Source organism: Phascolarctos cinereus, unplaced genomic scaffold (genome assembly GCF_003287225.1).
Source record: "Phascolarctos cinereus isolate Bilbo 61053 unplaced genomic scaffold, phaCin_HiC Scaffold_5;HRSCAF=322, whole genome shotgun sequence".
NCBI classification, from domain to species: Eukaryota; Metazoa; Chordata; class Mammalia; order Diprotodontia; family Phascolarctidae; genus Phascolarctos; species Phascolarctos cinereus.
The window spans coordinates 53,238,388-53,262,664 of record NW_027555958.1 but is presented as its reverse complement, the minus strand read 5'-3'; the positions used below and the strand labels follow the sequence as shown (position 1 = coordinate 53,262,664).

The 24,277-nt window shown below is 41.2% G+C and overlaps 1 protein-coding gene and 1 long non-coding RNA gene across 3 annotated transcripts in view; one reads left to right on the top strand and one right to left on the bottom strand.

Annotated features, from left to right (window-relative positions):
- TRIM33 (tripartite motif containing 33) overlaps nucleotides 1–7,656 on the bottom strand; it is a 160,660-nt gene extending 153,004 nt beyond the window's left edge. The window contains exon 1 of one of the 2 annotated variants that reach the window (XM_021002238.2): nucleotides 6,996–7,656. In XM_021002238.2, coding sequence (XP_020857897.1) covers nucleotides 6,996–7,578 — 583 coding nt within the window. In that variant the 5' untranslated portion in view covers nucleotides 7,579–7,656. The remainder of the gene's footprint in view (nucleotides 1–6,995) is intronic. The other variant, XM_021002244.2, reaches the window with a different exon arrangement.
- Nucleotides 7,646–23,412, top strand: LOC110219125 (uncharacterized). The gene is made up of 2 exons (XR_002327523.2): nucleotides 7,646–7,938; nucleotides 23,083–23,412. It is a non-coding gene; the product is annotated as an uncharacterized LOC110219125 (long non-coding RNA).
- Nucleotides 23,413–24,277: the final 865 nt, after the last annotated feature.

Here is a 24,277-nt window from a genome sequence, read left to right as displayed (position 1 = left end):
CCTAGCACTTGAAAAACATTTATTTAATTGAAGATAGCAGCTATTTTACAAAATTCAGCTTGCTTGCACTATAGTCTAGGGCACAATACAAGTTCATGTTGTGATCACAGAATCATAGATGTAGATTTGGAAGTAACCTTAGAACCACCTAATCTGAATGCTACCAAAATCATAAACTGTCTATAAAAGCCACAATTTAAAGAAAAGTCACAAAGCTTCCACATAAAAATCTCCAAGGATGGGGAATTCATTATAACCCACGCAGTCCATTACATTTTTCTAGAGCTGTGTTGGGAAACCTTTCCCTACAATAAGCCAAAACCTTCTTCCTGTAACTTCTACCCACTAATCCTAATTCTAACCTCCAAAACCAAATACAAAAGGCCTGATCCCTTTTTCACATTACAAAGTACCAAAAATTTAGACTGCTATCATGCTCCCTCACTTAATCTATTCCTAGGACTGAGGCAAGAACTGAGTTTGGAGTTATGGTATTTGGGGGAAGGGGAGAGCTTTTCTACGTATCCCTAGCTAGAATTTAGCACAATTCCCTGAAACAAATTATGTCCTTAAGAAATGTTTGGTAACTGAATAGAGGTGAACGAAAATCAATCACTGCCTACTACACTACAAATACCTAGGCTGTGATTGGTCCACAAAACTACTCCTTCATGAAATTTTGGGGGTGAGAAGACTTGACCAGGACTCAATCACAGGGAAGGGTTATTTGTCAAATAATCAGAGCCTAATCGTATACCCCTCAAGTAGATTCTGGTTGCCAACTGGAAGTTGCTTAGGATATGTCACGTGCTCACCCCTGAAGTCTTTCTCTTTTGCTTGTCTTACTGTCCAGCTCTGAGATTAGGAATCCAAAATCTTCCAGTTCCTGGACAAAGTTGGGCAAATCTGCTCATGCTCCAGGCCTTTGATACACAACTATTGGCAAACATAGCAACATACTCTGGAGACTTACCTAATCAGCACTGAGTTTATTAAAGATCAGTTTTATTTTACACCTTCAAGAAACAGAAGTGAAAGCATTGTAAATATACATTATTTCTGTACTAAGTTCATAGTCTATGAAAAACTGCATTCTCTACATCCACACTACCCATTCCACTGCTAGGGGACTTCACCTTAGGCCAACATCATCACCATCTGCACAAAGTATAAGATGAGGTGAAACTGCAAATATCTTGGAAAAGCATATGGTACTTCTGGGTTCAAGCTTTGGAAGATGGGTTCAAGCTCCTCCCAAAAGAAAGGTTAAAAAAATCCTGACCACAGTATTGCTATATAAAATACCTAAATATAGGAACCCATTCTTATATTGGATTAATTACAGTTGCAACACTATGTTTTACACAACAAGCAATAAATATTTGCTGAAGGCAAAATATTATACTTCACTAAAGTTCATCAGTCAGGAATCTCTACATTAAATAGCTCAAATAACAAACATTACATAGGTGCACATGGAAAAAGACATTTAGGATTCTAATAGCCATTTTTTTTTTGCTTTTTGGTAAGGCAATTGGGGTTAAGTGACTTGCCCAGGCATAGCTAGTAAGTGTCAAGTGTCTGAGGCTGGATTTGAACTCCTGACTCCAAAGCTGGAGTTCTCTCCACTACACCACCTAGCTGCCTCTTCTAGTAGCCATTTAGAGATTGTTATTCCTAATAAATGTGCTTTCTTTTATGTCTCCTATTTCATTCAGAAATACGGTCAGAAAAGCTTGAAGCCATCCACCTTGGGCAATCCTTAGTCTATTACCTCAGTAACTAAAGGGGCTTTCCTATTTCTACTTGAAATAGTTTCAAATGTACCTTGAGTACCTCTTTCAGTATTTCCCCTTCCCACACACCCCTCTAAAAAAATTTCCCAGGACACTACTGAAATTATGGAGAAAGGGAAACTACATTTTTAAAATTTTAAAAACATAAGTCCCTTGAGGTGCTCAAGAAGATGACAAATTGTCCAGTACCCAGCCTATAGTTGCTGCTTTAAAATAAATGCTTGCTGATTTACTGGAAAGTGCTGATCATTTAAGGTTCACAACACTGTGAAGTAATACTACAGATATTCCCATTTTACAGAGATAACTGAGATTAAAGAGGTTAAGTGACTTGACATGTGATGTCAAAGTAAAGATTTAAACCAGAAGTTCCCAAACTTACTTGGCCTACCTCCCCCTTTTCAGAAAAAGAAAAAAAAAGCACTCAGCACCCCCTGAAAATCTACTTTCTTTAACCCTTTAACGGTTTCTTTTAAAATTTGCATCATTTCAAAAATACACATATTTTTACATCCTAAATTTAATAATAATTTATTGCAAATTTGTGGGTTTTTTCCTGCATTGGAATTTTTCTGACACAATATTGCATCCCATAACCATATAGCACTGTATTGTAAATAAGTCATTATATGCACATATTCCTGCCCATGCATGCTGGACTTCCTGATAATGCACTATGCTTACATGCTCACCTGCCAACACTTGCTTTTTAAGACCTGTCAGCAGACTTGACCACTGATGGGTTATAACTTGCATTCTGTGTGTTTATTTGGAAAATAAAGTAATCACTACGACCTTAACTCTGTTACATAACAGATGAAACATGTATGAATGTTTTTCAAAATTTTCTTACCTTGTCTTCTTTCCTTATGCTTCCATTGCACCTTATTTTTATTCAACACTGCCCCACAATTGCAACCCAGACTACTGCCACCTACCTGCATTATTTCAGTGCCCCCCTCCAAAGGATGGTATCACCCACTTGGAGAACTTCAGAAATCCTGGCCATCCTAATTTCAAGTCCAATAATATCTATCATGACACACTGCCTCTTATACCTTCCAAATGAATCCTTGAAAAACAGTCATAGGACCTCTTGCCAAGCTCTACACTAACTTTTAACAAAATATAAAAGAACCTGGGGAATGAACATGAAAGCTACAAGACATTGTATAAGGTCAACAGAAGGAGAATATTTGAAGTTGTTTAAACTATATTCCTCCAACTTCCACACTTGGTTTTAGCCTCAAGGTCAAAATATAAAATGGGTAGTCCAATTACAACTTACGACAAGTTCAGTCTTATGTATCAATTGTTAGTATGCATATAGATCTGGAAAAAGTGCTTAATACACCCAGTGTGTTCCCCTAACCAAGATTCTGCTCCCTTCCAAAACCTATTACTTTCTCTTGGATTCCCTATTTCTATGAATGGCACCATCACTAACTAACTTGATCTCTGGATTCCTTAGGCTCAAAAACTCTAGAATCAGTCTTGATTCCTCCCACCTCTCCCATATAAAGGTGACTAGATTTGGAATGAGGAAAAATTGGGTTAAACTTTGTCACTAACCTTCTGTATTCCTCTGAGCTTCGAGATCCTCATCTATAATGTGCTGAGAGTTCTTTTTGTCAAAACAGTGATTTCAATGGTGCAAGGAAGTCTCTCCACAGAAAAGTATTTAACTTACAGTTGCTAAGAAAATTACCAGGGCAGCTAGGTGGCTCGAGGCACCGCCCTGGAGTCAGGAGAACCTGAGTATAAATCCAGCCTCAGACACATAACATTTACTAGTTGTGTATCCCTGGGCAAGTCACTTAACCGCACAAGAAAGAAAGAAAGAAAGAAAGAAAGAAAGAAAGAAAGAAAGAAAGAAAGAAAGAAAGAAAGAAAGAAAAAAGAAAGAAAAAAAAAGAAAGAAAAAAGAAAGAAAGAAAGAAAGAAAGAAAGAAAGAAAGAAAGAAAGAAAGAAAGAAAGAAAGAAAGAAAGAAAGAAAGAAAAAGAAAGAAAATTACCCACAGCATTGCTTTACTTGCCCAGGGTCACAGACATTATGTATCTGAGATGGAACTTGATTCTATAACACCACTTCTGATCTCTAAAAACTGTTTACTCTCTAAGATCACTCTCTAAGATCCCTCTCAAGCAGTCAAATGCACTGAATTCTACACCTCCCAAATCGCTCCCTTTCATTGTTCCTTTCAATTCCTATTGCCTTCCTTGATCTCAGTGATCACAGAAATCTCCCCCATTTTTCAATAACATGTCCAAATTAATCTCCCCATTGCATGTCTCTGACCATGTCATTAACCTGATCAAAAACTTTCAATGGTTCCCCAAAAGAAGGTCAAATTCCTCTGTTGAACAACCAAGCCCCTCCACAGTCTGAATCTTAAAACTCCCTGGTTCCTACCTTAGCTCACTCAACTTCTCTCCAAGGTACTCACTGAGTTCAACTCCATCCTTTCTCCCTATGTGTTCTATTTTCTAACTTATGCCTTTGTTCAATCTGTTCCCTACACCTGGAACACCCTTTTCCCTGGTCCTACCTATTAAATCCCCACCGTATCCTTCAAGTATTAACTCAAATGTCACCTCCATTGCCATGCTCTCATCTCTACCACCATCACCAACCAGACACCTGAAAGGCTTTTTCTCAGCTCTGGACTCTCAAAGCACTTGTTAGTACCTCTTTATGCATTCATTCTATTCTATTTGAAAGTTATTATGTAAAACTGAGCGCTCCCTCCTATTATAATAGATACAGATTTCTCTGTGTGTAGATGCATATATCTATATTTGTGAGTGGTATGTGTATGTATACACAGACACCCACACACATGCACTCTTGATAGGCTTCTTGAACCAGAACCCCATCTTCATCTTTATATCTTCAGTGTCTAGCTAGCATAATGTCTTTCACAAAGTAGAAACACAATACATGTTTCCTGAATGAACAAAAGAATAAATCAACAACAGACAGGCTTTAAATTGTATTCCAGTTCACCCATGCTGTCTTACTCAAAACCCTTTGTGACCAAAGCATGCTCAAAAAGGTTGACCTAAGGTAAGGGGAATAGACTGTAGATCTGAAAGAAAAGCTAAATGATCTACCAGAATACTGAATCTCAGACCTTGGCCTTATTTCCAACATGGTTCTCTTAATGCAAATAAGCTAACCAGTCAAATATACCTTTTTTCTTTTTCACAAGGCAATGAATCACAAGATTTTTCAAAGTTCCAATCTTCAGCCGTATATGTGTATGTGCTTTAAATATATATGTAAATTTTACTGCTTATGCTTCAAATGGCTTGTTAAAAAAACATACAAACATACACGGAACAGAGATGCATACAAGTACAAATTCACTCAACAAAAACATTGTATTCCTCTCACTATTGAGGTATGAGAATCCAATTCAATAAACATTTATCAAGTGTCTGCTAGAAGATGCAAAGTTTATAAGCTCCTCATGGAATTTATAATCTACAAATACATGACATATACACAGATGTATATGTAAGGCAAAAAAAAGACAAAACACCTCCCCAAAACACAAGTACAGTAGAGATAGGCAAAACAAAATCCTACGAGATCGTGTCATAGTAGATAGAGCAGACTCAGACTTAGTAAAACCTGGGTTCAAATCCCACCCCAGACTCACACTAATTAGGTGGCCAGACAAGTCATTTAACCCCTCTGAGGCATTCTTTAATGACCTGAAAATAGGATAATAGCACCTACCTTAAAGGGTTGTTATAAGTATCAAATGAGATAAAAACAAAAAATATGTAAACGTCAGCTAGTATTATTATTAAGGGAAATATTATCTTGGGTCTTCTGACACTTGGGGAGTTAAGATTTTCTCTGTGGAACAGCAAAATAAGAAAGTAAATTGTAATTTGACTAGAGAGTAAATTAGGTATTAGCCTTGAAAGAGAAGGCAATAGGACAAAAGTGTACACGCATAGAAGTTTTTTCTAGAACAAGCTGCTTTAAAACTTTGTGACATTCAGATTCTGCCCATTTGTTTATTTATTCTAACACTGTAAACTTATAATGTGCTTCAAAGAAGTGTGTACAGGTTGTGAAAAATTTAAGCTTAAAATAACATGAAAGAAAACATGCACATTAACTATAAGACATAAAATATGAATCAACTATTCTCAAAGATAATGGTTCTGAAGCAAGGCCAATTATAATAATTAGAGTAACAGGGAGTTTTTTTGACAAGTCTGTACTATTTCTCCTATTTTGCGACCCAACTACAGAAAAATGAACGTTAAAGAATTATGCTATTCCACTTCTTCTGCCAAAAAAGTTCCTACGAGTCAGTTTCCTCATTCTTGGTACTGCAATACCATACGTCAAACAACCAAATCTTTTATGGTTTTCAAAATCTCCCTACTAAATAAGAGTTCCCCTGAGAACTTTCTCCTTTCCAACCATCAGGCTATCAACATAGATGCATAACCTCCCAGTCCAGCGTCTTCTCTAACACCTAAAAAGTTCCTTTCTTCTATCTTTTATAACCAACCTTCTTGGAGCACGTGTCACATTTACTCATCTACACCTAGACCCTAGCCCACTCCAATTTCTCTCACTGCTTAGCACCAATATTTCCAGGGACTAGTTTTCTTTCCTCTTACTGTTCAAGTAAGTCCCAAACACCTTTCACAGACCAAATCCCTTATCTCTTCCAAATACCACCTAGCTCTGGTCTCCTCTCCAAAACACCTCTCGCTGCATCTGAATCCTGTCCCCAAAGCTCCAGCTCTCCCCATAAAACCCTCTAGGGTCTTCGGGTCCCCTCCCTCCAGCTCTCTCCAAGGCCCTCCTCTCCTAGACCCCGCCCCATCCTCTTCGTAGGGCCCTCCTCCCCCATAGTTCCCCCCCAAACCTTAAGGCCCTCTTCTCCTTCCACCCATCACTCGGCTCTTGCCCCCCCCAACAACTCAACCCCTCTCCTTTCCTCTCCCACTCCACAAAACCACACACACACAAAACACACCCCTCCTCCGAGAGAGAAAAAAAAACACCTCTCGCGGCCCCCTCCCGCCCCCAAAAGAGAAAACCTCTCAATGCCTCGCTCCTCCCGAGCCCCCCCAGGTAGCCCCCGCGGCCCCCCGGGGTGGCGGACAGCCGGGGGTCCGGCTCGTGGCCGCGGGGGCCGCAGGCCGCGGCGCCCGCCGCTCACCTTGCTGGATGTCGCCGTTGCTGCCGCCTGGGATGGGCACGCTGAGCTGGCGCTCGGGCTCGGGCAGGCAGCGGAGGCAGAAGGAGTGCAGGCAGGGCAGCAGCTTGGGCTCCGCCTCACGGCGGCTCTGCAGGCTCTGCTGACACACCGCGCAGGTGTCCAGCAGAGAGGCCGGGGGCCCGGGAGGCGGCCCCGCCGGCGCGGGGGCAGGCGCCGCCAGGACTGCTGGGGCGGCCGGGGCCGCCGCGGCCGGGGCCGCAATCGCCGCTCCCGGACCCGCGGGAGCCGCTGGACCCGCCGAGGCCGCGACGGCGGCGGCGGAGGCCGCAGGGGCTGAGCCCGAGGAGGCCGCCGACACCCCCCCGTCCTCGGGCCCGGCCGCCGCGCCGCCCTCCGGCCCGGCCCTGCCGCCCTCCTCCTCCTCCTCCTCTTCCACTAGCACCGCGGCGAGAGGCGGCTCCGCCTCCGGCCCCGCGGGTCCCGCAGCCCCGGGCCCGGCCGCCGTCGCTGCCGCCGCACTGCCGCTGACCCCGCCGCCGCCACTCTCGGCCTCGCCGCCGCCGCCGCCTTTGTTTTCCGCCATGTTTTCCTCTTTGAACCCGCCGGACCGCCCCGCGCCGCCAGCCGCCCGCGCCGCCGCCACCCCCAGCCCCAGCCGCAGCAGCAGCGAGAACGGCCGGCGAGAACGAGCAAGAGCGAGGGCGCGCGCGCACGGCGGCCCTTCCCCTCGCTCCCTCGTCGAGCGCCGGGGGGAGCGCGCACGCACCACGCACACACGTCTTTCTCTCAGAAGGAGGCTGGGGCCTGAGAGCACGTAGCGCGGGCACAGACGAGGCTCCGGCTCGGCCGGAAAGCGTCCGTGGTGCGCCTGCGCTACAGCCTTAGCCCCTGGGCCGAATTGGACTCCAAGGTAGGATTCGCGCTAGACCGCAGAAGGCTCTAGGTGAGAGCCGGGGGTGTGGGTGAGGCGGCAGCCGCCGGTAGGGGCTCCTGGAAGAGAGGGGCGGGGATGCTGGAGAGCTTGGAGGAGGGACGGAGGCCTGGGGAGGCGGGGCTCCAGGTGAAAATCTCCGGGGATGCAGGTGCGCCGAGATGGACCATTACGGGTGGTCGTCCTTTGTTGTCTCCTCCCTAGGATGGGAATCCGGGGCGGGGCCTCGCTCCGAGGCTGCCCGGAGCCCACGGGCCTCTGCGGCCCCGGAGGTGGAGACCCCCGTCTGTCCCAGCCCTTCCTGGCTCCGGCCCTCCCCGAGGCTGAGCAGAAATCTGGACCGGACCGAGGTCCTGCCTCGCCCCGCCCCCCCTTTAGGAAGCGGGGAGGGGGGCAATGGAATTCTTTATCTGTATCTCTAGTGCCAAGCATACCCAGCGTAATATATATTATATATTGCATTGTTCGTGTTTGTACTTAAGTTCATAATAAAAGAGAAAAAAGATGTTTACGTTTTAAAATAAAAAGTGTAGGAAGTCTCGGTACAATAGAAAGTGCAGTTGGAAAGCTCTCTGGAGGGAGCAGACCTGGGTTCAAGTTCTACCTCTGACGGTATTTGTACAACTTTGGTCAAGTCTCTGGGCATTAGTTTCCTCATTTATAAAAGGATGGCCTCTGAAGCCCTACCAGCTCTAAATCTAACCTGGGATTCTGATTAATCTTCTTAATTATGTTGTTAATAAATGAGTCTAGGAAAAGGTGGTTCAAACTAAAGAAAGTACGATGGCCGTACCTGAGCAACAGAAAAGTAGTTGGTTTGCCGTGTTTTATGACATCTTGTATCCTTACCGTTGACAACCGGGACCTAAAAGTTGAGGTATCCAATTTATCCTGTGTATATCTTAGTTGTAGTTTTATACCAGTTATCTTCCCTAGTCTGTGAGTTCCTTGAAAGTAGGTACCTACTTTTGCTTTTCTTTGTATTCCCAGTTTCTGGCACGTGGTAGGAGTTTAATAAATGTTTATTGACTGACTAGAAAGTAAGCCCAGAAAGGTAGGTTGTATCCAGATCATAGACATTAGATTAAGGGGGGTCATTAGAGGTCTTCTAGTCCAAACTCATTTTACAGATGCAACTGAAACCCAGAGAGAAGAGGCTTGCTCCAGAACAAACCACTAATAAGTGCAAGTATTAAATGAATGAGTGAATGCAAGAAATTCTCATTCCCATTTTCTTGACTCTACGCAATCCTTCACCATTTAGTCCAAGTCCCAGAGGTCCATGATTGACAGGCAAACAAATGTGGATTTGATCCTCTAGTCCAGGGGTGGGGAACCTGCTGCCTCCAGGCCACATGTGGCCTTCTACATCCTTGGATGCAGCCTTTTAACTGAGTCCAAGTTTTACAGAGCAAATCCCTTTATTAAGGGAATTTGTTCAGTGAAGTTTGGATTGAGTCAAAGGGGCACAGTTGAGAACCTAGAGGGACACATGAGGCCTCAAGGCAGAAGGTTCTCCACCCCTGCTCTAGTCAGTGGGAGATTTTTAAAAGCTTTTAAGCATGAGTTACATGAAAAAGCTGTTCTTTACAAAGAATAGACTGGCAGCAATGTGTAATATAATTTAGAATGAATAAAAATGGGGGCAGGGATTGGTAGGGGATTATAATAAGCCAAGTGAAAGGTGTATAGTTTATGCTTAGAGACTTCATCTATCCAGACTGACAAGGGTATCTGTCTCTCTCTGCTAAAAAAGCAAGGGGATCTTAAAAGTCTTGATAATTTTCTCAGCTAATTTCATCTTTAAGAAGATAGAAAAAAATGTAATGAAAAAACGCTCTTCTGTTCCTGATTCTAGCCGATAAGAACTTCCAATCTAGTCATTGAAGAGGATGTGACAAGAACCTTGGAAAGAAGTGACCCTACTATATTAGAGCTCATAATAAATTAAGAAGGAGAATATATTTACAGAAGTTCAGGGGGGAAAAAAGATACTTTGGCTTGAGGCTCTGAGATGGAAGGCTGTCAAGAAAGAAATTCTGACCGCAAACACAAATAATCCTGATGAGCAAGAAAAGGGAATTGTGTCTAAAAAGACCACAGTTACTCCACAAGTAGCTAACCAACAATATCAAGTATATGTAAAATGACCCCCAAGCCATAGTAGGTAAATATGGAGGAATATAGAAGAGTGACAGGGTTTCTATAGCTGAATGTCAGTCTTGCAAAGAACAAATGCCAAGGCACCAAAAAGTGTTGCTTGTTTTTAACCGCATTGTGGACTAGAGGAAGAATGAGGATGGGATAAAACCACTGCTGGAGAGGAATTAAAAAAAAAAAAAAGACAAAGTAAAAACTATTTTGCTCATTTGTACCCTTGTGTTTTCTTTACCAAGGAGAATGGAGGATAGATGGGAAAATGGCTAAGAAGAATGTGAAAAGAAAAGCAGTGAAGCACTAATTGTAGATGGCTTTCTCTAGAAGTTTGCCCACAAAAAGGAAGAGAGATATAGGATGATAGGTAGTGGAAATAGATCAAATGAGGTTTTTTTGAGGATGGTAGAGACATGAGCATGTTTATAAAAGATTATACAGCTTAGAGAGTATACAGTGACTGACGCAGGTCTGACAGTGTTGTTTTACAGTGTTACCAGATGTGGAACTTATCAAATCAAGAAAGATGACGACTGCAGTTTGGGTGGGTTTGAGGTAATAGTGGTACTCCATCCCTGTGGAGGCCTTCATTACTGGCTCTTGACTCTACCTGGAACATAGGAGAGAAGGCTAATTAAGAAATAGAAATTTAGAAGTCATCTATCTACAGGTAATTGTTGAAGTTCAGGGAATGAATGAAACCACTGAGAGTGGTAAGAAACAGAAGAAGATTCAGAATATAGCTTTGAAGATCAAGTGGCTGAAGAAAGTAGAGCAAACAAAAGAGGCAGACAGGGAACCCTCACAGGTACATGGAATCACACAGAATTCAAGATACTGGAAGTGAAGTCAGCAGTCATCTAATCCAACCTCTATGAAGAAGAATCCCAGCCGTAACACCTGATGTGTGATTATCCAGCCTGTGCTTTTAAAAACTCCAGGAGAGGGCAGCTAGGTGGCACAGTGGATAGAGCTCCAGCCTTGGAGTCAGGAATACCTGAATTCAAATCTGGCCTCAGACACTTGATACTTACTAGTTGTGTGACCCTGGACAAGTCACTTAACCCCTATTGCCTCGCCAAAAAGCAAAAAAAAAAAAAAAACCTCCAAGAGGAGCCCACCACCTCTCCTAACTGACCATTCCACTTTCACACTGCTCTTATTGTTAGGAAGCTTTTCCTGACATCAAGCCTAAATTTGCTTCTTTATAACTTCTAACCATTGTTCCTCATTCTGTCCTCTGGAAGCCAAAGAAAATTTGTTTAATCTATCTTTCTTGTGACCATTCTTCAGATACTTGAAAACAGCCAGCATTTCTCCCTTGAATCTCCTTCAAGCTTAACATTCCCAGTTCCTTCAACTAATCAAGATGGCAGAGATTCCTAGGGCTTTTATCATCCTGGTTGCCCTCCTCTGAATACTTCTCCAGCTTATTAATGCATTAAACCCTGAGGCCAGAACTTAACATAGTTCTCCCGATAAAGTATGCGCAGAGCAGAATACAGTAGGAATATCATCCACCTCCTTATTTCTGGAAGCTGTCTGAAAACTACCTGTCTCTTCAAGCACCCCAAAATTGGATTAGGTTTTTTGGCTACCACTTCGTACTGCTAGTTTATTGAGCTGACAGTCCACTGAAACCCCCTGAATTCTTTCAAAACAACAGCAGCTAGGTGGCACAGTTGATAGAGCACTGGCCTTGGAGTCAGGAGGACCTGAGTTCAAATCCAGCCTTGATATATAACACTCCCTAGCTGTGTGACCCTGGGCAAGTCACTTAACCCCGTTGCCTAGCCAGGAGAAAAAAAATTTAACCACGCCTCCCCCATCTCACACTTGTGAAGTTGATTTTTTGAGCCCAAATGTAAGATTTTACATTTCTCCCTATTTGGTTTCATCTTTTTAGATTCAGCTCAAAGCTCTAGTCCAACAGTTCTCAAAGTGTGGACTGGGGACCCCTGAGGGTCTGAAAAATCAACTATTTTCATCATAATATTAAGAAGTCTTAATTTCTAATATGCTAAATATTGGTAGGTATAACCTACATAAACAAAAGCTCTTTGGGGGCCTCAACAATTTTTAAGAGCATAAAATGGTCCTGAGACCAAAAAGTTTTGAGAACTGCTACTGTAATCGGTCTAGTTCTTTTTGGGTTCCTACTCTTTCGCCAATTGTGTTATCTATCTTTCCCAGCTTTGTGTTATCTCTAAATTTAATGAACATGCCATTAAGGCTTTTATCCAGGTCATTGATAAAAATGTGAACAGTCATAGATGCATTCTGCCGGAGATGTCCTACCAGGGTGACATTTGAGTATGACAATCTATCCAATACTGGATTCATCTAATTGTATTATCTCTCCATCTTTTTCGCAAGAACAGTATGAGATACTTCTTAAAAATTTTACCAAAATTTTGGCAAACTACATTTGTAGCATGTTTCACCAATTTAGTAATCCTACCAAAACAGGAAGCAAGATTATTCTGGCATGACTTGTCCAATGAATCCTTTCTTTTTATAATTACTGCTTTCTTTTCCTATGTTCACCAACCATCTCTTCAATGATCCATTGTAGAATTCTCAAGTTCTAGGTCAGCCATGCTCACTGGCCTATAATTTGCAAACTGTGTTCTTTCCTTCTTTTGAAAACCAGTAAAACATTTGCCCTTGTTTAGTCTGTAGTGCATCTACCATTTTTCATGATCTTTCAGATATTACTGAGAGTGGCTTAGCAATCACATCCGCCAGCTCTTCCAGCACTCAAGGATGTAATTTAACTGGGCCAAGTAACTTAAATTCTTCAAGGGAAATTAGGTGCTCTTTGCATTGTCCTTACTTTTCTTGGGCATCAATTCTTGTTAGCTATTTTGTTCTCATTTCTGATACAAAGGTTAAACTCCTTGACAGAAAAGATAAATTAAATGTAACTTGAGCAACTCTGCCTTCCATCAGTCAGCTTATCCAAATCAAGCAATGTCCCTTTTCCTTCCTTGATCCTCCTCTTTCTACCAAAACAGCTAATTTAAAACCCTGTTTTTTGTTCCTTGCCAGCCTCCAGGCATTTCAAGCTTTAGCATTCCAGACACTATTTCATAAGACCATGATGCTGTACTTTTAAATTCTTACTGTTACCTGCCCTTCCATCTTCTGTATATATTTTTTGAAAATTTGATTGGGTTGATGAATTCCCTGTGCATCCACATCATTCTCTTTAGACAACTCCCATTTTTCCTCTTTAGAAAGATTTCTCTGTGTCTTTAGAATTTATTTTAGGGGAGCAAAGAATTTTATATGTGAGGGTTTTCTATTCTTCCTGGGCTGAATTCTTCTCAAAAATTTTGGTTAGTAGGGTCCTATTTATTCTTCCTATGAACCCGTCAAAATCCACGTTTTATTTTAGATGGTGCAGAGTGAGTCACACAGGACGAATAGGCATGGTTAGATTACATACATTACATTACTACTTTATCATTTCTCCTAAAACCATCTCTCTTCCAAACCTCCTATTCCAGCCTCAGTGCATTCTAGCGACTAACCTTCCAGCCACCCAAGGTTGCAATGTTTGTGGCATCCCTTTCGATTATTTACTTTCATTCAACCAAACATTTGCTAATTTTGTCATTTCTAGCACTCGGATATTTCTAACATCTATCTCCTCTTCATTTCCACAACCACCACCATCCCACTAGTTAAGGTCTTCATCCTTCTTTACTTGACTATTGTGATGGCCTCCTAATCAATCTTTCTTTATCAGATGCAATCCATCCTCCACACACTTGCCAAAAATTTTCCTAAAGCTTAGTTCTCATGAGGTCACATCCCCACCCCAACTCGGTAAAGCCTAGTGGCTCCCTATTAACTCTAGATTCAAATATAATCTTCTCTGGCATTTAAAACCTGTCGCAATGTGGCCTCAATCCAGCTTTCCAGGATTATATATTACTCCCTTCCTGTGTTCTACAGTCCCATTGTAGGGGCCTTCTTGCAGTTCTTTAGACTCTTAAAAAAAAACATAACTAAAATATTCAAATATGAGTAGGTTGTTGGTACTGTTCATAAGTTTAAAATATTTTTTAAATATTGTTTTAAGACACTGCACTCTTTTTTCAGTAACTGCTTATACTATTCCCTGATAAGAACTCTTAAACTCTACCCAAAAGGCGGTGCTCACTGTGTCTCATTTATAGCCTTCATTTTACTGCTTCCATATATTTTTATTTCATTTCATCTACCTGAAATATGCCCCCCCATCTTCAGCTGTTAAAATTCTACCCATTCTTCAAGCTGACCCAGATACTAACTCTTTAATGAAGATTTGCCTGATGCCCTCCAGTCAGTTACAGTATTTCCATCCTTGGACTTGGAATTTTTTCTGTACTTTTCATGTATTTATGCACTAATTTGTATGCCATTTCTTCATGCATCATAACCCACTAAATTGTTAACTCTAGGAGCTTTACTTATGCCCTTGATCCCATTGTTTTCTGTCTCCTCCTGGATACTGATACATCAGACGTTCCTGTTCTGTTTTATCTTCGGTCTTTTCCTGTCTGCTGACTTCTTTCCTGCTCTCCAATGGAGTCCCAGAGGACACACTTTTAATCTGCATTATAAACATTTTATCTCTTTAAGTCCAGACACTCAACAAAACAGTAAATCAAACCCAGATTGATAGCATTTGCATACACACATTGAAAACTGAACAATCAACTCTAGGTTCAGGCTGGTTCCAGCAAATACCTGAGTCTAGCCCATCCTCAGAAAACCTTCACTTCACCCTCATATCCCCTTACTTGCATCTCTCCCCTCTTTAATTGCCCCTTTTCTCTTTGTTTGAGTTCTTCATATAACCCCCATTTTAAGGAAGGGCCCAGACCAGCTATCCTTAATTCTTTCTACCATGCTTTAGCAGCCTTCTTTATTTCCCCCTCCTTTCTCCCATTGTTGAGTTCTTTTTCCATTTTGAAGAAGGGCCCAGACCAACTGTCTTTCACTTTCCAGGCCTAGCTACCATGTCCTTTGCAGGTACCCCTCTCTTCCCTCTTTCTCCCCTTTGCATTTTCAGATCACTTTTATGGGATGTTTCTATTAGAATATAAATTTCTGAGGGCAGAGACTGCCTTTTTTTCCCGTATATTTGTATTCCCAGTGTTTAACATAGTGACTGACATATAGTATGTGCTTAATAAATGCTCGTTGCCTTGACTTGTTGACCTTTCCCATTCCTAGATATAATTGTCTACCTTCACAGCTAATCAACCTCTCTCAATTTGGTTTTTTTCCCCCATATTCTACTGGAACTGCTGATTCAGACATTACCCAAAATTTCTTAACTGCATCATTTACTCAGATTTTTTTTTCTGTCTTTATCTTTAAAATTTCTACAACTCTTTTTGACCAGTCCTTCTGAGTAATCCTTCTTCCTTGGCTTCCATGACACTTATCCTCTCCTGTTTCTCTTCCCTCTTAACTTCTTCCTGCTTCTTGGTTGGATCAACATCAATCTCCCCTCACTCTTTACGGCTAATGTCTTCCACCTCAACTGTACCTCCATCCTGAGCCCTCTCATCTCTCTGCACGCTCCTGTGATGACCTCATAAACTCAAGAATCAAAATATCTCTATGTAGAGCCTTAATATCTCCTGAATTCACATACATCATCAACTGCCTGTTAGACAGCTTGTGGATAGATGTCTAATTAACACCTTAAACTCAGCATACCCTGAGCACCGTGTATTATCCTCCCCCTTACACCTGCCCCTTCTCCCAGGCTGCTGGGAGCCATTCTTGATTATTTCATGTAGTCTTTTTATCCAGTCAGTTGACTAATCATGTTAATTTTGTTTCTACAACATTTCTCAGATATGTCTTCTCTCTGCGCATATGGCCACTATGCAGGTAGGCCCTTCCTTCTCCAAAATATTCTCCACGCAGCTGCTAAAATAATCTTAAGGTACAGTTCTAAACAAGACAAATCCCCCTCAAAAATCTCCAGTGGCTTTCTGGTGTTTAGGATAAAACACGTTCATGTGACTCTTTCCTAAGGAAGAACAAAGGACCTGGGTTCAAATGCCATCTCTGGGGCTTACTACCTCCATGATTTGGTCAGGTCACTTATCTTGCTTGGGCCTCAGATTCCCTATCTCTAAAATGAGAGATCCCTCTGAAATACATCTGTAGATCTAGATCTCCTGTCTTTCCAGCCTTATCTTCTGCTGCAGTCCTTCAGTTGTTATACATTGTAGCCAAACTGCACTGCTGACCATTCCCCTTAATTTAACATTCTTTCTTCCACATCTGTGTATTCATATAGGCCATTGCCCAAGTCTACAGAGCAATACTCACCTCTGCTTCTCAGCAGGAGTAGTTCAGGTGCTACCTGAAGGCTTCCCTGTTCCATTCCCACCGCCTCCCATCCCCTCTTCCCCCAAAAACACTTACATTCTTTGAAGCCCCTTTCAGTTCATATTTTGTTATTCTCTCAATTCTATTTTCATTTTATACTAAGGATACCAAGATTGGTATGGTTTGTTTCCTTTAGTAGTATGTCATTGGTTACTGTAAAAGAATATCATGTTTACAATATCACCAACTAAGTTACTATTTGTAGATGGTCTAAAAAACTGGTTCTTAGCATCCTCTGCTCCTTCTTGCATCACTCTGCCACTCTTATTTCAAAAGCAGATGGATGCTTCCTGTACTGAAGGCCATCTTGTTTGTTATTTCAGAGCCAAAAATTTGCCACCAAGTAGCCAGCCTGCTAGTGATGCCTTTCTTTCTTCAGCCAGCCAAGTCTTTGCAAAGGAGGCAGTCTCTGTTGCTAAGAATAAACTCAAAGCCTTTCCGTCATGTCTTGTGCCTTGCTGGCATACCCTTCAGCAGTCCAGGGTCCCTTCCACACCACTATGATGAGTTATCAGTGTAGGATTTTGTACTATTGCTAATCTTAAAAAATAATGCAGGGCAATCTAACCCAAAATCAATTATGTTTCAGTGGAGCAAATGCTGAATCTACTGTGTCAATTGACTTATTCTGTTAAATAGCCATATATTCTGGAGGAATTTGATAAGCAGTAAAAGATCTGTTTTACATCTGTCATTTCTGTATTGTGAAATGCTCTAAGACTCTAAGAATCTGAAGTTACTTTTGTACACAGGATTCCCGTGCAAGCAGCTATCATTTACTAATCTGAAGACTTTGAAATATGTTTCAAGATAGTGAAGTATGCAACAACAACTCAAGGAGGAAAAAATGGGGAAAAACAAAGCAAATATGACCGTTTTTGTTAATATCCTTTGAAAGTAGGCAGAAAGTTATTCTAGGTTTGTTTGCAAGGTACATTTTATGTATTGATATCAAAACTAATTCAAACATCCAAAATAATTGTTGGGTTTTTTAAAAACTTACAATTTTACTTGTAATAAGCATTCAAGCAGGTTTTGAAATGCCGTGTTAGGAATTATAATCTGGAGGGACAACATTCTCTACTCTCCATGAAAACCCTTCCCCAGAGGGGAATATTTGAGATGGTGGACTTGAGTACCAGTGAGATGGTAGATGCTTTGAATAGGGACTAACAATCGGTAGTGATGAGCCTACTGCTTCCTCTGCTCTTTGCCTTTTGAAGGAACCCTACTGAGCAGTGTGGTTTATCCTGAGATCCAGCAGGAGTCAGTGGTAATGTGCTTCAACTCTTCCCTACCCACTGTTTCTGTATCAACATCCAAATAGGAGAAGGTTTCTCCTGGCTTGTTCTTTAAGTCTGTTTATAACTTCTGATTTAACTGATGCTTTTGAACATGTTTTCCATTAACACAACATCCATAGTAAGTCATGAATGCTTGCACTGGATGTCTGTATATCTGTTGCGTGAGAGTAAAGGAGAATGAGGCTAATAACTATCTGTGATACACACAGTTTTAAAATGTCAGTAAGACTAAACTCTGTCCTAATTGTCAGAACTTGATGTCAGATTCAGGAGCTACAGAATCATGTAAGTGAAGAAGATATTGTGGTAATATTTCTATTAGTAACTGGTATTTTTAAGTTCCTGAAATAGTTGGCAGGAGAGAGACTTAGGCTAGAAGGTCAGCTTTTTATTATTTCTAGGCTCAGGCAGGTTATTTTGATTTTATGATCCTCAGGTAAATCTCATGCCTTTGATCTAGGAGGAAGAGAAGGAGAGGTCAAGATAAAGAGGGCAGTGACCCAAGGGGAGCTGAGGCCCATAGAAGCTAAGGGGTTTGCTCAACGTTATACAAATAATAAGTAGCCGAGTAGATTTAAACTCAGGTCCTCTGATTCCAAATCCAGTAGGTTCCCTCCACCACCACCACCCTCTACTGTACCATGATAACCTCCCCTCTCTTACCTCTTGTACAACATAAGCTACTGTCATCTCCACCACCTAGCCCAGTACCTGGTATTTTGTGTGAAAGTGAATGTTTGTTGATTGAGAACTTCTATGAAAAATGGAAAACACAAACATGAAAAAAATGAAAGAAAAAAAGCATTTCTTAATTATTTTCTATGTCCCAATCACTCTTCAAAGTGCTGGGGATACAAATACAAAATCTGTGCCCTCAAGTGGTTTACATTATAATAGGAGGAGACCACAGACATGATGACCAGGGTAGAGTATTTTGATTTGGAATGTTATGACGATAATGAACAAAGTTATGAAGGCTAAATAAATGTGGTGGGTGACCAAAGCGACTATCAGTCAGGACAGCAGAGCCCGAGTCACTGGTATTTCAAGGATTACTTCCTCTGTGGCATAAGTCTGGTCTCTGCAACAAGGTGGATGGCAAAAAGGTAGAGGAGTAAAGTGAAGGATGACTAGAGCCAGGCCTAGATGTAATGGGATGACTGAAAACCACCTGTTAAGGACATCAGAGCCCCGGGGGGGGGGGGGGGGGGTTATAGTGATAAAAGGATTAAGGCCATGTAATTTGCTTTTAATTTTAGTTTGTAATGATTATTATTTTCCTATTCATTTATTTTTTCCTTCCCTTAATTTTTTTTTGTTGAATTAGACTTTTAGAAAAAAGTTAACTAGTAGTTTATCCATTCTCTAACTCATTTCAAAACATTCGATTTGTTTTGCTAATTAGTTTAGTTGTTCATTTGTTTTCAGTTCATCTCACTTTTAATTTTTAAAATGTTTTTGTACTTTTTTTAGGATCGTTGGTTTTTGCTTTTCTTGTTTCTTTCAATTGTATATTCAGGCTTCTCTTTGTGTTTTAGAAATATAAATGTTCATGGATGCCATCTGGTTGTTATGTAGTTGAAATGGATATTGTTTCATTACACAGAGTGCCTTTAATCATCATGCTTGTCTCTCTTAATGATATCTACATTCAGCTACTGCCTTAACTGTAATCCTGATTGTAGTTACTCTTTTTTTTTCTAATTCAGTGAGTAAACCTTTTTCTAGATCTTTTCTTTAAATTTGTGTAAATTCCTATGTTTTGGATATATTTCTTATAAGTAGTAAGTTGTTGGGGGGAAGTGTTCTAATTCATTCAGCAGTTTAATTCCTTTTTCTTCATGAAATCAACCACTGAATTATTATTCTTAATTTTCATTTTCTATCCACTTATACTCTGTTATTTTACTTATTTCTTTTATCAGCACAGCCTGCCATTTTGCTCTTTTTCTTTTTAAGAGCTGTCTTACTGATAAGAACTAACATTCAGCATTTTCTGCTCCTGCCCATGACAAACACAATAAAGCTTATCTTACGTTGCAAGAATCCTACTTTTACTGATAAAATCTTTTTTTAAAAAAAAATTTATTTACCCTTCTAAGAGCTTAGTTTGTAAATGATCATCTTTCTGCTATACTATCTCTCACTTCTTTGTTTCATTAACCTTTATTTGTGGTACCTGATTTTTATATCTTCCTTCTCCCATCATGCTAAAGTCCTCCATTTTGTCTGCTTCTGTCTGTTCAGTTTTCATGATATTCTTCCTTCAAATTCTTAGCCTTGGTTTTTTCAAGAACCCTTATCCTAAGTTTGACTTTTAAAAGAACAGTGGATTTATCACATCTGTACTGAATATTCATATTGAATTATCTTCCTTTTTCACTTGTTTTCAATAATAAATTACCTTGTTTTAAGTTTCAGTTCCTTGGTCAGTTTTTAAGACCCTGCTCTATTCTGTATTTATTGAGAAACAATTAAATATTCTCTCCTGATTAAGGAACTATACCTTTTCCTCCTGATAGATGATGCTCTCTTTTGTGAGATTGGTAATTTTGGGTACAGGCAGATATTATTTTCTTTTCTCCGTGGAAACCACCAACAATAACAACCACCTCCCCTCAGACCAGTAGAGACAGGACAGGAACCAAAGAATTTCCATCCCTCTTCCTTTCCCCATTGCTCCCACTTCTAACCCATAAGCCATAGCCACGGTCAAATTCAGAAAAGGGGCCCTCCCGTCTAGGCTCCACCAATACCAGCTGCATTCCGGCTACAGTTGGTAGGCAGTTAAGCGCAGGAGCAATATCAGCCAGAACAATATTTCTAGCACCTCCAGCCCCACCAGCCTGGCCATTACGGCTTTTGTCAACTGCCTCTGCGAGTGCTGCCACGTATCACCAGCATCACCAGGTTCGGGCCCAGCTCATGAAGGACTTTAAAAGCCAAGCAGAAGAATTTCTGTGTGGTCCTAAAAGCAAGAGTGAGCCTCTGAAGTTTCTGCAAGGATGTGACGGGATCAGACCTGTGCCTCAGGAAAGTGACTGGCAGTTATGTGGAGGAAGCTGGATTAGGAAGCAGTATTAGATAAGTACCTGAACCATGTAACTAGAGAGAAAGGGGCAGAGGAGAAAGATGTTGTGAGAACAGCAGTGAGGAGACTAGCCAACGGCACGCATGTGTGGAACGGGGAAAAGTAAGAAGTCAGGGATAAAGTTGAAGTTATGAATGCGAGTGACCAGTCAAATCCATTTATTAAGTGCCTTCTGTGTGTCTACTACCACTAAGCCCCTGGGAACACAAAGAAAGTTAAAAAAAAAAAGCCAGTCTGTTAGTGTACCTTTGACAGAAATAGGGAAGTTTGGAAAAGGAACGAGTGGGGACAAGGTGGGGTGGGGAGCATAATTGGGATTAGTTTGGGACTTGTTCCATTTGAGACAGACACCAAGAAACCTAGTGTGAAATGTCCAGTAGGCCCCTGGAGGTCCTTTATGTGGAGCTTCTGAAAGCAAGAAGGGCTTACTGTGTACTATATATTATGGCATGGGAGTCCTTCGAATTGAGATGATAATTAAACTCATGGGAACTGATGAGGTTACCAAGTAAGAAAAGAAAAGGACTCAGGCCAGAGCTTTAGGGTACACCAGTGGTTGGGAATCATGATAGGGTGGATGATTCCATAAAAGAGATAGAGAAGGAGCAGTTGCAGAGGTCAGATAACCAAGAGAGAACAGTCACTAAAGCCCAGAAAGCAGACTGTCTAGTAGTAAAGGAGGGGTTGCCACTACCAAGTCAGTTTAGAATGAAGACTAAGAAAGGACCATACAGCTTGGCAGTAAAAGATTATTGGACTGGAAAGAGCAGTCTCAGGTGAGTGATGAAGTACATGACAGGCATGGGGGCACAGACTTCGGAATCTCAGACAGGAGACTGAGTAGTCTGGGGAACAACCAGGATGTAATAAATGGAAAGAGGAACCGGGAGATCTCTGAACTGGAGACTGCAGCTAAGGGTCTGTGTGTGTATGAGGATTTTCATTATATGTGTAAGAAATTCCCACTTCCACTGTATAAAAATGAAGGGCGTTCTACTCTTCTCCCTAGCAGCAGAGAAATCTCACTCATTTCCCATAAAATGTAGGTGTAGTTAAACCAATCCCCACAATGTGGACAGCTGATTAAGGTATACTTAGCTTGCTGATGAATTTATGACCGCTTTTAGATATCACTACCACTTTTAGGATTTTACTGGGTTTTTTTCTTTTTGGTTCTGAACATTGATAAAAATGCCAACAAACATGAGTACTTCCATACACAAAGAAGAGGAAAAAGAGTGCACATGAAATGGTGATTTCCATTATGTATAGCTTGCTTCTAAGAAAAAGCTGTATTGCTTATCTCCCTCTGAAATTTTTTCGATTCTCTTCAATACTTTTCATTTGTTTCTACTTTTTTTTTGGGGGGGGGGTGAATTGCTATCAGTTCATAGGTATTAAGCATCTATTATGTCCTAAGCAACAGGGATAAAAATACAGACGATCCCTTCTCCCCAGGCACTTACATTCTAATGAGGGAGACAACAAATGTGTGTGTATATAAATAGTGTCAGTGTATAGTGAGCAAATAAAAATATATACAAAGTATTAAGTACAAGGCAGCCTGAGAGAGAAGGCACCAGTGGGGGAGGCGGAGCATGATCAGATCAGACCACATGTATCCTTTGCTTATCTCCCTTGAAGCTGGTGCCATTCCCTGAAAAATTTCATTGTATCTGTTTTGTAAATCGTTATTATCCCAGTCACAGTTCCACATCCTTTTGTGATATTCCACGTAAAACTTGGAAGGTTAGATGTGCAAATTATTTCATATAAACATTCAGTAGTTCCTAGGGAAAAGCAGGTGAAAAAAGAGATAAAATTTATATTTAAGGAAGTTCAGTGGGGTCTCAGGAGCGCCATACCAAATCCTAGACCTGGCTTTATATAGTCTCTGCCCGAGAGGTGCACGTCTGTGTCTCCGGTCAGTCCACATGGGGATGAAATTATAAGTCAAACTGTCCCAGTCCTGCTTCCCAGCTTCTCGGCTGACAGCAATGATGATTGGTGGCGTGGTGGCCATTAACTCCAGCCCTTCCAATGCTAATAGTATCCTGCTCTGCAGCACCTGTATTTGTACATGTCTCCCCATGTGAATTCAGGCTCCTGAGGACAGGGACTGTTCACTTTTGCCTTTGTATGTCTAGCACCTACCCTGGCACATAGTAGGGACTAATTGATTAATTGACTGATTGATTACAGAAGCTAAAGGAATGGGAAACGAAACTGCCGGATGAGCATTCTGGGAGAGAAAAGGAGGCTTCCTGACTAACTCTTGAGTTCCTTGTCCCAGCCTCCTGGAGTGAAGAAGAGGAGCCCCCGCGCAGCCAGAGTTCTGGGACAAACGAGTCACAGCTGAAGCCGTTGTGTGAAGGAGCAAATTCCACCCTGTCTTCCACTATGAACTGCATGTAGCGAGTTTACTCCATAGCAGGGGTTCTCAGTCCCAAGAGCCATCTGGTGAAATCTATCCACCCTTTCTCAGTACGTTTTTAAATGCATAGAATAAAATGCATGGCATTACAAAGGAAACCAATTGTGTTGAAGTGGTTATCAAAATATCTTTTTTGTTTTTTAAAACAAGTTCACAGATTTTACTTATAATAAACAAGAAGAAAGAAAAAAACAGATCAAAAAAGCCAAGCACCACATCGACCGAGTGCGCCGTTTTCTGCATCAGTCTACACACCTTATGGGCAGTGAAGAAAGGGAGATGCTTCCTCACCCTGCTGGGCTCTGAGGCCAGACATTAGAGTTACCCAGCATTCTCCTTCAATCGTTGTTTTTCTTTCCGTTTACATTATTTCAGTCATCATGTATATTATTTTCCAGGCCGAACTTACTTTGCATCAGTTTATGGTATTCCGCTGCATTCTCGTACTACCAATTCTCTAGCCATTCCCTGGTTAATGAACATCTACTGCATTCCCATCGCTTCACTGTTACAGAGATGCTTATGTCAGTTTTTGGGTGTCTGTGTTTTTCTCTCTTGACGCTTGATAGTTTGAATTCAACTTTCACAGACGTAATCAAGGAAATTCCGATTTCTCTTGGACTAGCTGTATTATGCTAAATTTCAGACTGCACATTGTTCTGCATTAACTGAATTTCCTGTGGACAGCATTGTTGAATGTTTTGGGGGGGGTTTAATCCTTTTTGTGGTTGTTTTTCTTTACATAGAGGAATTCAATCCATTTAATTTGACATTGCTAGGTTAAGGTTTAATATTATACTTTGGTATTTTTTCCATATTTGTGTTGACAAAGAGAATACTAAGTTTTGTATTTCGCTTTTATTACCAAGACATGTTTATTACTAAACACCATTCCTATATTCCATGGGGACAGAAGCCAAAAATCATGATTTTGTTGGAAACCTCCCAACATTGAACCTGGTT